The sequence below is a fragment of the Sinocyclocheilus grahami genome, unplaced genomic scaffold (genome assembly GCF_001515645.1).
Source record: "Sinocyclocheilus grahami isolate Dianchi unplaced genomic scaffold, SAMN03320097.WGS_v1.1 scaffold230.1, whole genome shotgun sequence".
In the NCBI taxonomy this organism is placed as follows: domain Eukaryota; kingdom Metazoa; phylum Chordata; class Actinopteri; order Cypriniformes; family Cyprinidae; genus Sinocyclocheilus; species Sinocyclocheilus grahami.
In genome coordinates this window covers 740017-752015 of record NW_015505409.1, presented here as the reverse complement: position 1 = coordinate 752015, position 11999 = coordinate 740017, and the positions used below count along the sequence as shown (strand labels likewise).

Below are 11999 nucleotides of genomic sequence, written 5' to 3'. Positions count from 1 at the left end.
CTCCACTATATACGCCATTGCGCCTTTGGGATGTCCCCACTTTTCACAGATGTGTGTGTGTGTGTGTGTGTGTGTGTGTGTGTGTGTGTGTGTAAGGACATCCTAAAGGGAAGATGTGTGTGTTACATGAGCACTGAGAAGAGACTAGAAAAAATAACTGGAGAGGTGGATTGTGTTATTACAAAGGTAAAAAGAGACATCCAATGGTTCAGTGGGAGATATCTTGACTGTGTGTCTATAAGGAATCTGTCACCATTTCAAACAGCTGAGTGAGAGCAGGGGCAAGGACACACATGTGTCGCTGTAGCATAGCTGCTTCCGATTTAAAGAGACAGACACATGTTTTAGAAATGCACACAACCAGGGAACAGAGGTTTGGGCTGAAAAATACGTCTGCAGAAATGGACGGATTTTGATTTCAGAAACAATTGAAGCAATTAAGCATCAATGTTATTAACTGCGGGATTTGGATTAACAGGAAATAAGAGACAAGGATTGTACCATGTGCCTTACAGGATCTGTATGAAACCCTGTGTGCTTGGCATATTTTACATTTGCTGATAGTCTAATTCAAATTACGGTTTTGTAGCTTTAAGCCTATTATATTTGAGATCACCTTTATTCTAGTTCTGTGGTTTTCAAACTAGGGTATGCAGATTATTTTAGGGGTGGGGGGGGGGGGGGGGCAGTGAGGAATGGAAATTATAGATATTAAGAAAATACATTTCTTATGAATTCTTATGAATGAAAATACATAGACACCTTTATATTCGTAGGCTTACAAAAAAATAAAAACCCTAAAACTTGATGAAAATTTTTTTTTGGTTATATACGCATTTAAAAATGTAGGTTACTAATTTATAATTAACATCTGCCACTAATTTAATGCTAATAATGTAAGCAGACAGTAGCTCAGAGATAGAAAATCAAATAATTATGAAAACCTACCATTTAAATTAATCAGAACCGCCAGCCTCAGATCTGGGTTTGAATAGATATGGCCGTACTCCAAAAATGAATCAGCATTCTGGCAAGTCTGCAGGTACAGGGGAAGGTGGTGGTGAGAAATCCTTCAAATTCAAATGAAAAGTGTCCTTATTGCCTCTTTTCATGATACAAGCTATGGTATTACTGACCTAAACTACTGTGTTGCAGTGTCACTGCATCAGGCCATATTAATACTATTAATATTATGCTTAGAAGAGGCACACAAATAAGCTTTTTTATTAATATTTCATTTCATTGTTTCTTTTTCTTTGAACTATAACAATTAGAATAACAATTAAATGCTCTGTAACCGAGTGTACCCAGTCCAAAAATGACAAGATTTGAAGAATTACCAAATTGAAACGCAACATATAGGATATGAGCATGAAAGAAATTTACAAATATTCACCTTCGTTTTCGTAATTTGCTGGATGTCACCATAAACTTGTCTCCTTCCCTGTTTAAATAAAGCCAGATGCCTTCAGCTGTTTGGCGCCCCCCTCTGGACAACATGCTCTGCGATATGGGGACAATGCACTTCTACTACAAGAAACCACATAATCACGGATGAATCATTCACATTTTTACATTTTCTATTTATACACACAATTATGTCACAAATAACGGGTTAGCGCTACAAATACAGGTACAGCATGCCAAAGATAGCCATTCATTTAAAGACCTTTCAGCTGTGCTGCCATTCTGGACTGCATGAAGAACAGGATGCAAGAAAGCTCAACACTTTCTTCTCATTCACAAATAAATAAATACATTAAAAAAAAACATACACAAATGTTATGTCTATCTAAAATCATTTTTTCTTATTAGCATGGTTGAATTTGATCATTGAAGGTCTGCAGCAAATACACTGGTTAATAAAATTGAATTTTTGTGTTAACATTTAATTTTATTGCAGGTTTGCATAATATTCTGAGTTTGCTTTTCACAGTTTTTTTATTAATTTTGAAGAATACTGAATCTGTTTTTAGGCAAGCGAGATGAGTAAATGCATATTCACATTTAAAGGAGTCATATGATGCGATTTACATTTTTCCTTTCTCTTTGGAGTGTTACAAGCTCTTGGTGCATAAAGAAGATCTGTAAAGTTGCAAAGACTAAAGTCTCAAATCCAAAGAGATATTCTTTATAAAAGTTAAAAGAGTCAACCACGCCTACCTAAAACGGCTCGTTCTAACACGCCCCCACATGTCTACGTCACTATGTGGGAAGATTTGCATAACGCCGCCCAAATGTTCACGCAAAGAAGGCATAACTTTTATCCTCGCTTTAGTATTGTTGCCGCCAGCGCCATGTCGTGAAGGTGCTGTGTGTTTCGTTGTGAAAGTGAAACTACTTTGGTTGGTCTTCCAAAAGAGGACGATATCCGCTTCGTAATGCCTAGAGCTGATCCATGCTGGTCGCTGAGGAAATACATTAACTTTGACGCGGCGCGATGCAATGCGTAAAAAGATAGTATACGTCGTTATAAATCCGTAATTATGTCCCCACTGGATGCAACAAATGCCTCGTTTGTAATGGGTTTTAATGTTTTTGTCTCATCGCTTCGGCCGGGATATGGCATCACAGTATGGTAGGGGCGTAACATTTCCATCACACGCTTGAGGTATTCGGCCAATCACAACGCACTGGATAGCTGGCCAATCAGAGCACACCTCGCTTTTCAGACCGATGAGTTTTGTAAAAATCGAAGCGTTTCAGAAAGGTGGGGCATAGAGGAGAAACAATAATGTACAGTATGTGGAAAATAATGTTTTTTTAACCTTAAACCGCATAAACACATTTCATTACACCAAATACACAAAATAATGTTCTTTTTAGCAACATCATATGACCCCTTTAATCTAGAACTACAGTAACAATCATGTTCCCACAGCACACACAACACCTCTGCACTTACTCCCGAGTTCTCTCAACATGGGAGCAGGAGAACTGCCAGTTAATAAATGGGAAAATAAAGTAACTGGCATTACGCATTTAAAAAAGGGACTCAGATATTTTCTTGTAAACTAAAACGTAATGCGTTATTTAACTAGTTACTTCAAAACGTAATCTGATTACGTAACTCACGTAATTGCAATGTTTTACCCCCAACACAGCTTACAAAAAAGGTTTACCTGGTGCACTAACATTACTGGTGTTCAAAAATATCATTGGCCAATGTTGTGTCAAGGGTTGGTGAATCACCAGGGATCCTGCAACATCCAAAACATTGCTTTATTTCTAACAAAGCTTTAATATCAACACATGGATGTATTAGGCTTGTATGTATTATTTATTTATGGGCTTGCAAATCAGACACATTTTCCTCAGTCACTGGCCCTTTAACAACAGAGCAACCTCACAATGTTTGTTCTTTGTCTTTTCAAATTATTTCACTTTAATTAACCCCATTAATCTGCATGAAGGGAGCCAAAGGCGAACATGTACAATCAGGTGTTATTAATCCAAGCTCCATGGAGATGCAGCATGTGTGTGGATGGTTGAGAGGGTGTTTTTTCAAAGGCCATGTCAATCCAAACCCTGAATGTGCAGGCATGGTTTTCTAGTAATATCTAGCAGGCAAGTATAATGTGCAGAATGCACCTTGAAGTCACTGGGTCAGGCAGATGTTATTACAGCTCATCTGGAATGACCTAGTGAGTGTTGCCATGGTGATAGTGCCAGCCAGCAGCATGCTGCATGTGCCAGTCCATATCAGCTTCTCAGGCGGCCGGCAGGCACAGCAGCACAAACTGCTTCCTTTTCTGCTAGGCGTTTGTTCTTTATACTTCATTATTCTCTGACAAAACAAAAATGACAACAAACAATGACAAATGAGGAACATCAATAGAAATAGAACAGTTTGAACATTTTTTTTATTAAAATATTACCATGTTTATTACAGCACTTCTTATTTCAATATATGTTTTTGGTTATTCATCATCTAGTACAAATATTCCTTATAAACAAAGCCTACCACCATACCTGTTATATCTTTCTGCCCCATTTAAAAAAAAAACACTGCAGGTTCGAGTTCTGCTACCGAGTTACAAAAATGAACTCAAACACCAGTGAAAATATAAACTCAACACTGAAACAGCTCAAAAAAAGCATACTTTCCTGGTCTTTGAAACTTCTCTTCCCTTTTATAATTGTGTTTTTGAGAACAGACTTCCTCAGTTATTGTGATTTCAACTCTAAAATTTGGCAAAGGTACTTCTGTAAATATAAATATTTGTCATTTATTTGCATTCCGCCGTAAGAACAGTGTATATAGTAATTTAGACGCGTTTACTCGAAATTACGTGATACTAGTCGCATTTTCAGCCATTTTTATGACATTTTGATCATTTTCCAAAAAAAAAAAAAGTTTGGTAAATCAAGCCAATGTCGTCTTTTCTGAGGCGATATCAAAAAGGAACTCGCGTTGTGGTCACGTCTCGATAAAATATCGCGATACCTTGTTATTATCGAGCTTTTACGTGTTCTGTGATATTAAAATTAACGTTACACATAAAATAAAACAAATACTACTCACTATTATTCGTATTCATATATGCTTGGTATGTCGACCATTAGGTGGTAGCATCGTGCAGCAGCAAACAGCGCGAGACTTGTCTCTCGCGACCCGGTACTAATGCTCTGAGTGACGTCTGCACTTCCTCTTCGCTCCTGCGCCGCGAGGGCAACCATGGTGCGTGATACCGTCCTGTGGAGTTTCAGACAAAATCTGTTTTAATCCTAAATATGAGAACAACCTAGACCCAAACAAAGTATACGTTGTGGATGTATAGATCCTCGGCACCATATAAAGTGTTTTATTGGGTAATTTTTGTGACGAATGAGATTATTATCTGCCGATTTGACAACTCGTAATGCAGATGGTTTAGTTGTAAACGCCTACGAGTTATATTTTGGGACAATCTTACTAAAACGCTAGTTTTTTGTCTTTATGTATTCGAAATGATTATGCACACTCTTTAACTTACGAAATTTTCTGTATATTTCGCGAAACTGCCGATTAGCTTGAGCGCTAAAGCTAGGCGGTGTAATGAGCTCGGGCTGCTCGGTATGTCGACCATTAGGTGGTAGCATCGTGCAGCAGCAAACAGCGCGAGACTTGTCTCTCGCGACCCGGTACTAATGCTCTGAGTGACGTCTGCACTTCCTCTTCGCTCCTGCGCCGCGAGGGCAACCATGGTGAGTAATACCGTCCTGCGGAGTTTCAGACAAAATCTGTTTTAATCCTAAATATGAGAACAACCTAGACCCAAACAAACTATACGTTGTGGATGTATACATCCTCGGCACCATATAAAGTGTTTTATTGGGTAATTTATGTGACGAATGAGATTATTATCTGCCGATTTGACAACTCGTAATGCAGATGGTTTAGTTGTAAACGCCTACGAGTTATATTTTGGGATATTAATAAAACGCTAGTTTTTTGTCTTTATGTATTCGAAATGATTATGCACACTCTTTAACTTACGAAATTTTCTGTATATTTCGCGAAACTGCCGATTAGCTTGAGCGCTAAAGCTAGGCGGTGTAATGAGCTCGGGCTGCTGGAGGTCTCTGACAACATGCGTGTTTATCTTCAGGTCAACGTGCCGAAGACCCGCAGGACCTACTGCAAGAAATGCAAGAAGCACCAGCCACATAAAGTGACCCAGTACAAGAAGGGCAAAGACTCTCTGTACGCCCAGGGTAAGTTCAGAGAGCTGACTGAGATCAGCAGTATGCTCATTGTAGACCTTTACCTGCATTTGTTCATCTGTGTCTTGTAGGAAAGAGGCGTTACGACAGAAAGCAGAGTGGTTATGGAGGACAGACGAAGCCTATTTTCCGGAAAAAGGTTTGTTGGGTCTTGCAGATGCAAGAATTGCCACGTTTAACATTAGACCAGCAGTTTTCAAAGTCTTTTAATATTGCACCAAAGCGATATTGTTGTATTTTGAAGCAAGTTTCTGTAATTAAAACACTTTTAGGTGGTGTTGCAACGTAAAGTAGTTTACATATACTTTAAATCAACAGTGTAGACATAGTGAGGTTCATTTTAATTAAGCAAAGGGTGTAACTTTTCTTTATACAGTAAAACTAAATGTATGCTTTTCTAGTTCTTGACAAAAATGAGACCCACTGGTGTAGAGTATGGTGGAAACTTATCTACACACAAACTGCAGGCCTGAAGTGTCTTCGGGTTAGTGTTAGCCGTATATATGTATTTTTTGACATGGCTAAATGCCTTTATTTGGCATTTTACTAAATAATATACTGTATTGGAATTTAGATGAATATTGAGCCTAAAGCCCCGTTCACACCAAGAATGATAACTATAAAGATAACGATATTAGCGTCCACACCAGCGAACAATATCGTCTGTTTATTCTAAGCGCACGCTCCTCTGCCGCTTTAAAGGGGTCCTATTGTGCTTTTTCAACTTTAGTTAGTCTGTAATGTTACTGTTTGAGCATAAAAAAAGATCTGCAAAGTTACAAAGCTCAAAGTCCACTTCAAAAGGAGATATTTCATGCTGACGTGTGCAAAAAAACTCGCGACGGCGAGGTAGCTGTGTCGGATTGTGCAGTCGAGCGCAGTTGCTCTCCACCGACTGCGCTGACCAAAAGCATGATTGGAAACGACTGACTGACGTCACAGCTTAGTGCTCATTGGTTCGGACACCTGTGATGCTGCGGTTCTCTTCTAAAATATTTTATTTTTTTAATCTGATTTCATGTGATTATGTATTTAAATTATGCATGAATATTCCCAAACACGATGACAGTGCGATCTCTGTGAGATATGTGGTTGTGGTCATATTCCTATAAAAATCTAAAGTACATGTTTGTATTAAAGTAAAAATGGATGATAAATACACCTTTCGTATGGAATTAAATAGCAAGCTTTTAAGTGTCTTGTTCATCATATTTATTTTCATATAAACCTATCAGAACTGAAATTATATCATGTTTATAAGCAAGACAGCACGTGAGTGAGAATAACGCGATATCTGTCTTTGATCTCGTTGATATCTGTTCCACTTCGAGAGGGCAGAACTGTCCGTCTTGACTGAGCTTATTTCACTCCTCCCCTCACTGCAGCCGCCTACTCTCACCAACATTTCAGGCAAGGCGAGGCGCATCTCAAATAAGCCTATTTCCCGACCAGGCGCCGAGTGCTGCCAATCACAGCACTCACTGGCCCAGCTAACCAATCGCAACACCTTTCATATTTCAGAAGGCGGGCCTTCATTTGATACAGGAACTATTCGAGCCGTTCATGCCAGACTGGGGAGAGAGGTGTTGTTGTAATGATGTAAAATATGTGAAAAATAATGTGTTTTTCGAATAACCTAGTATGAGAGCCTGTTCTAGTACACCCCCAAAACAAAATCAAGACTTTGTAAAAGAGCATAATAGGACCCTTTTAAATTCTCAAGCTTTTTTTTATCGCTCATCAGCTGAAAAAAAAATAATAATTTTGAAAGTGATTCCAACGATATCGTTTCTCTTTGTCTTTATCGTTATAGTTGTGGCGTGGACTCTGTGGTGTGCTATTCTTTAATATTGAGAACGAATTTTATAACTATCTTTATCTTTATAGTTATCGTCCTTGGTGTGAACGGGCCTTTAGACTCTTTACAAGTGGTGTAACACTTGTAAAGAGCTATCCGATTACAAGTGGACAGTACTAAATACAAATGAATGAGGTTCATAAAAAAAAAAAGTAGTAGTCAGTCACGTTCTTTTTCAACAGCACAGCTGGTCACAGGAGGTATATTCAAGTTGCATGTGTAACAGTGTTCTGTTTTACCACTTCTGATCAGATCACAGATGAACAGCTGAAAGTACATTTCAAATGTACATAAAGCTTTAAACTTTCCACAAATTACCCCCTAAGCATTTTAGTTGAGTCTAGATCTACTTTGTTTGTGGGAAAGAAAGATTTTGCTAGATTGATTGATTGTATGGATGTTTGCATATCAGGTGTGATTGTCTCTCCTTGTGCTGCAGGCTAAAACCACAAAGAAGATCGTGCTGAGGCTGGAGTGCGTGGAGCCCAACTGCCGCTCAAAGAGGATGTTGGCCATTAAGAGATGCAAACACTTTGAGTTAGGAGGAGACAAGAAGAGAAAGGTAAGGAATACACATCAGCTGACCAGACTTGACATCACATTGGTCACCTGTTAAGAGAATGAACATACCTAATTTATATTCTCGTCTCTCTTACAGGGCCAGGTCATCCAGTTCTGAGCTGGGCCAAATGCTTCTATTGTGGTTTACCATCACTGTCAATAAAAGTTGTATACAGTTATGCGGACTCTAGCCTTTTATTCATCAGTATCAAACTGTGTTTCCAAATTAAGTTCCACACAAGTGCACCATAGGGGACCAAAATAGCAGCTGTGCTTCCATAAATGCATACAAAAATGTTGCTTTAACAGCTGATCTGTTGTGTCTCGTGCAGCTGTTGAGGTAAAGCAGATTATGCATCCCGCAGCGGAAGATAAATCTTTACTTAGACTCTTACGCAGTTTTGTGTGTAGTCAGGAACAGAACAAGGAGGAGACACACCACACATTAAAAAATGAATGTGAGAAACATTTAACTTGGCAGCTGTAGGAAAGAAAGTTATGTCTAAAGGCATCCCCTGATGTTTTTGTGCTGGAAAGTACACGCATTACATTAGATCATCCTGAAAAGTGCATTTTTAGACTGATTAGAGTTAAAGCTAAATTCATGATTACATTGTCAGTTTTGATAGCTAATTTGATGCATGTAAATAAAATGTACTTTTGAGATTTCAGTGCTTCCCTGTTTGTGGGTACCTGTACATACAAGACTAGGAAAAAAAGCTGCCAAACAAACCCTTTGTTTAGAACATTTATTTTTAATAATAGACAAACAAGTGTGCTCTGAGAAAAAAAAACAAAAAAAACTTGCATCTCAAAGGTCAGGAGTGATTCAGCCATTGCATATAAACTAAAGGTTTTAGATCTCAAAAGTGGTCATAGACACATGCATATATGTTCACTCTGCAGAGAGAACGTGTTGTACCTTTCCTCAACTGGATTGATTTTAAATGTCCTTGATAAGGGATCTCATCCTCACACTGGATTTAAACGGGCTCACAAAATGGGATACTGGGAAGTTCAGAAGTCTTAAAAGGAGTCAGGGTTGCAGGGCAGGGTGAATGTCCTCATTTCTAAGCACTTTGTATGTGATCCAATAGAACACGTTGAAAACGAGGAAGCTGAGGGGGAAGACGGCTCGCGAGATGGTGTCTATCCGCTTTGCTCGTTCCACGAAGCGGCGGCGGATGTCAAACAGAACGTGGCCAGGCGGCAGGCCCGCAAACATGGCAGCAGCCTCAGAGAGAGGCCCATCCCCAGACAGACAGCTGTCCATCCCGTATCCCGGGAAGTACAAGTCCTGATTCTCTGAGGCTAACCGCTCTTCCTAAAGGAAAACATCACCACAAAATATATGAATATACACTATCGTTCAAAAGTTTGGGGTCGGCACGATTTATTTATGTTCCTAGAAGTCTCTTATGTTCACCATGGCTGCATTTATTTGATCAAAAATACAGTAATCAGTAATCCTGTGAAATATAATTACAATTTTATTTATTTATTTTAAATATATATTTAAAATGTCTTTTATACATGTGATGGGAAAGCTGAATTTCAAGTAGCCAGCGTTACATCCTTCAGAAATCATCCTAATATGCTGATTTTGTGATTTTATGCTGTTTTATGCAATTTATGCTGATCAAGAAACATTTCTTATATATATATATATATATATATATATATACAGTGGGTACGGAAAGTATTCAGACCCCCTTACATTTTTCCTGAATACTTAGGACCATGTGATATTTCAGATTTTCTTTTTTAATAAATCTGCATAAATGTCAACAATTCTGTGTTTTTCTGTCAATATGGGGTGCTGTGTGTACATTAATGAGGAAAAAAAATTAACTTAAATGATTTTAGCAAATGGCTGCAATATAACAAAGAGTGAAAAATTTAAGGGGGTCTGAATACTTTCCGTACCCACTGTATATATATATATGAAGAAACATTTTCCATGGGCCACTTAGCTAACATATTTAGCTGCTTTGTAAAATGTCTTTCACTATTTTAATTTCCTTCTTGTCCAGCTTTTTTTTATCTCTTAGTGATGTTTTTGTTTTCTTGTTTTAACTGAGAAACATTAGCCTACCATAGATTAATGACATTTATTATTTATGTAGAGTTATGTATGGCAAGATCACCAATTAGTTATCGAACTTGCGTTTTTATAAAAAGGATAAGATATGAGAGTGATATGAAAGACATGAAAGTAGCACAGTTATGTTGCCATCATTATACAAAAAAAAAAAGAATGACCAATCAGAATCAAGTATTCTAAAGGCCGGAGTGTTTATATGTAAATGTTTAATTTGTGGGTGCATATACCCGTGCACAGGCACTGCAGTGGCGTTGTGTGCTTCTGCTTGGCGTACTCTCTGTGACGTTGTTGCTTTTATTCTTCATCTCTGCTCCTCCAGCCTGACCAGATGCCTGAAGACAATACAAAGACACTTATTTAAAAACAGAGCCATCATTTATTTAAACAATAAAATATTCTCTTCCAGTGCACTCGTCAACCTCCCCGGCTTTTCTGTAACCATGCATTACAGATCTGAAACGGGGTCACAATGTACCTTAAAAATCTCTAGTGGGCATGCACATTTCTACAGTAATATCTTTAATTTGTCAAGACGTAACTAAGTCAGTGAGCGGCTTTCACGCTGAACCATCACATATAACAGGGAACATTCTCAGGAATTCGGCAAACATTCTGGCAAGCTTTTCTCAAAGTTATGAACAAATGTTCTTCCAGTAACGTTAACAGAATGGTCATTCAAAGTTATCTGTTCTCAAACGTTACCACAAAATATTATACATTTATACATTATTGATTATCTGAAACATCTTAGTTTGACATTTGTCTTTTATTGTGACAACTTGTTTCAGAATGTTAAGAGAACATTCAAAAGTAACGTTTCCATAATGTTTGCAAAATGATCAAATGGAATGTTCCTTTAACATTAGCATAACCAAGAAAAAAACATTTTTAAAACTTGACATTTTAAACATTCAGCAATAACATTTTTTAATAACTTATTGGTAACGTTAGCGAAATGTTCTTAGAACATATTTTTGTTAGCCAGGCTTTAGTTTTAAACAATGCATTTACTCTCTAAGATACATATGTTTTCTACATACGGTTTTCTTTGGCTTTGTCTTCCTTTCTTATATCAGCTTTCTTTGGCTTTCCTCAGTCTTCCCTTTTTTCCAGGTTACTTATTATTGGTGATATTTTCAATATATATATCTCTCTGTCTCTGTCTCTCTCTCTGTGTGTGTGTGTGTGTGTGTGTGGGTGTGAGAGAGATATCAACAGTGACAGCATATTTATTCCTTAGGGAAAAGATGCTTTTTTTTTTTGTATGAGATCCAGTCAGTTAGGTGCGTTTGTGTTGAATCACATTGTGTACAGGTCGCTGCTTTGGGTGACTTAATGCACATGAGATCAGACAGCCTACTGCACCGTTCTGCCTGTGACCAAACAGTCAGTCAGATTGTGTGTGTCTGTGTGTGTATGTGTTTGTATGTATGTGGCTAACACCACATGCATAATGGGGTGTATGTGTTTTTATATGTGCATTGTGCCTAAAAGCTTGAGTGCAGTAGTGTGTAAGCATGTTTGCATGTTACATGGCTAACAGCATCCCTAAGGCAATTGAGGGGGCACAGCGCCACTAACTCACCCACTGGGTCTCTCTCTCTCTCTCTCTCACACACACACACACACACACAGTCTGCCCTGCAGGGCGATAGAGGGGAGATGGAGGAGGAATAGAAAAGGACAGGATAGTGTAATATTTATTCTCTCTGCTCTTTGTGGCAGGACAGTGTCTGCTGTGTCCAAAAGAAAGCCACGATGTTCTCTCAA

The 11999-nt window shown here is 38.3% G+C and overlaps 3 protein-coding genes across 4 annotated transcripts in view; 1 reads left to right on the top strand and 2 right to left on the bottom strand.

Annotated features, from left to right (window-relative positions):
• Window positions 1–4596, bottom strand: part of LOC107597318 (spectrin beta chain, non-erythrocytic 4-like) — a 30095-nt gene extending 25499 nt beyond the window's left edge. Inside the window, exons 1-5 of the mRNA XM_016288332.1 lie at window positions 4526–4596; window positions 3123–3787; window positions 2906–2937; window positions 1397–1530; window positions 949–1036 (exon numbers count right to left, since the gene is read on the bottom strand). The gene's annotated coding sequence lies outside the window, so the exon portion shown is untranslated. The remainder of the gene's footprint in view (window positions 1–948; window positions 1037–1396; window positions 1531–2905; window positions 2938–3122; window positions 3788–4525) is intronic.
• Window positions 4597–4641: 45 nt separating this feature from the next.
• Window positions 4642–8304, top strand: LOC107597253 (60S ribosomal protein L36a). 2 transcript variants are annotated; one of them, XM_016288237.1, is made up of 5 exons: window positions 4642–4681; window positions 5592–5697; window positions 5778–5845; window positions 8004–8126; window positions 8223–8304. In XM_016288237.1, the coding sequence occupies exons 1-5, from the start codon at window positions 4679–4681 to the stop codon at window positions 8241–8243; spliced, it is 321 nt and encodes a 106-aa protein (XP_016143723.1). In that variant the 5' UTR covers window positions 4642–4678; the 3' UTR covers window positions 8244–8304. The 2 variants fall into 2 exon arrangements, with proteins under 2 accessions (XP_016143723.1, XP_016143722.1); XM_016288236.1 differs by lacking the exon at window positions 4642–4681 and adding an exon at window positions 5094–5187.
• An 821-nt stretch (window positions 8305–9125) lies between these two features.
• On the bottom strand, window positions 9126–10675 carry LOC107597317 (glycine receptor subunit alpha-4-like). The gene is made up of 3 exons (XM_016288331.1): window positions 10649–10675; window positions 10457–10561; window positions 9126–9449 (listed from the first exon to the last, which is right to left on the bottom strand). Exons 1-3 carry the CDS (start codon window positions 10673–10675, stop codon window positions 9162–9164), a joined length of 420 nt encoding a protein of 139 aa, XP_016143817.1. The 3' UTR covers window positions 9126–9161.
• Window positions 10676–11999: the final 1324 nt, after the last annotated feature.

Coding starts and splice junctions, on each gene's coding strand:
- LOC107597317 (XM_016288331.1), bottom strand. CDS start 10,675: ATGCATGGTTACAGAAAAGCCGGGGAG. Junction 10,562..10,648: donor GTTACAGAAAAGCCGGGGAG/GTTGACGAGTGC, acceptor TATTGTCTTCAG/GCATCTGGTCAGGCTGGAGG. Junction 9,450..10,456: donor ACTGCAGTGCCTGTGCACGG/GTATATGCACCC, acceptor GTTTTCCTTTAG/GAAGAGCGGTTAGCCTCAGA.
- LOC107597253 (XM_016288237.1), top strand. Junction 5,698..5,777: donor AGACTCTCTGTACGCCCAGG/GTAAGTTCAGAG, acceptor TGTGTCTTGTAG/GAAAGAGGCGTTACGACAGA. Junction 5,846..8,003: donor AGCCTATTTTCCGGAAAAAG/GTTTGTTGGGTC, acceptor CTTGTGCTGCAG/GCTAAAACCACAAAGAAGAT.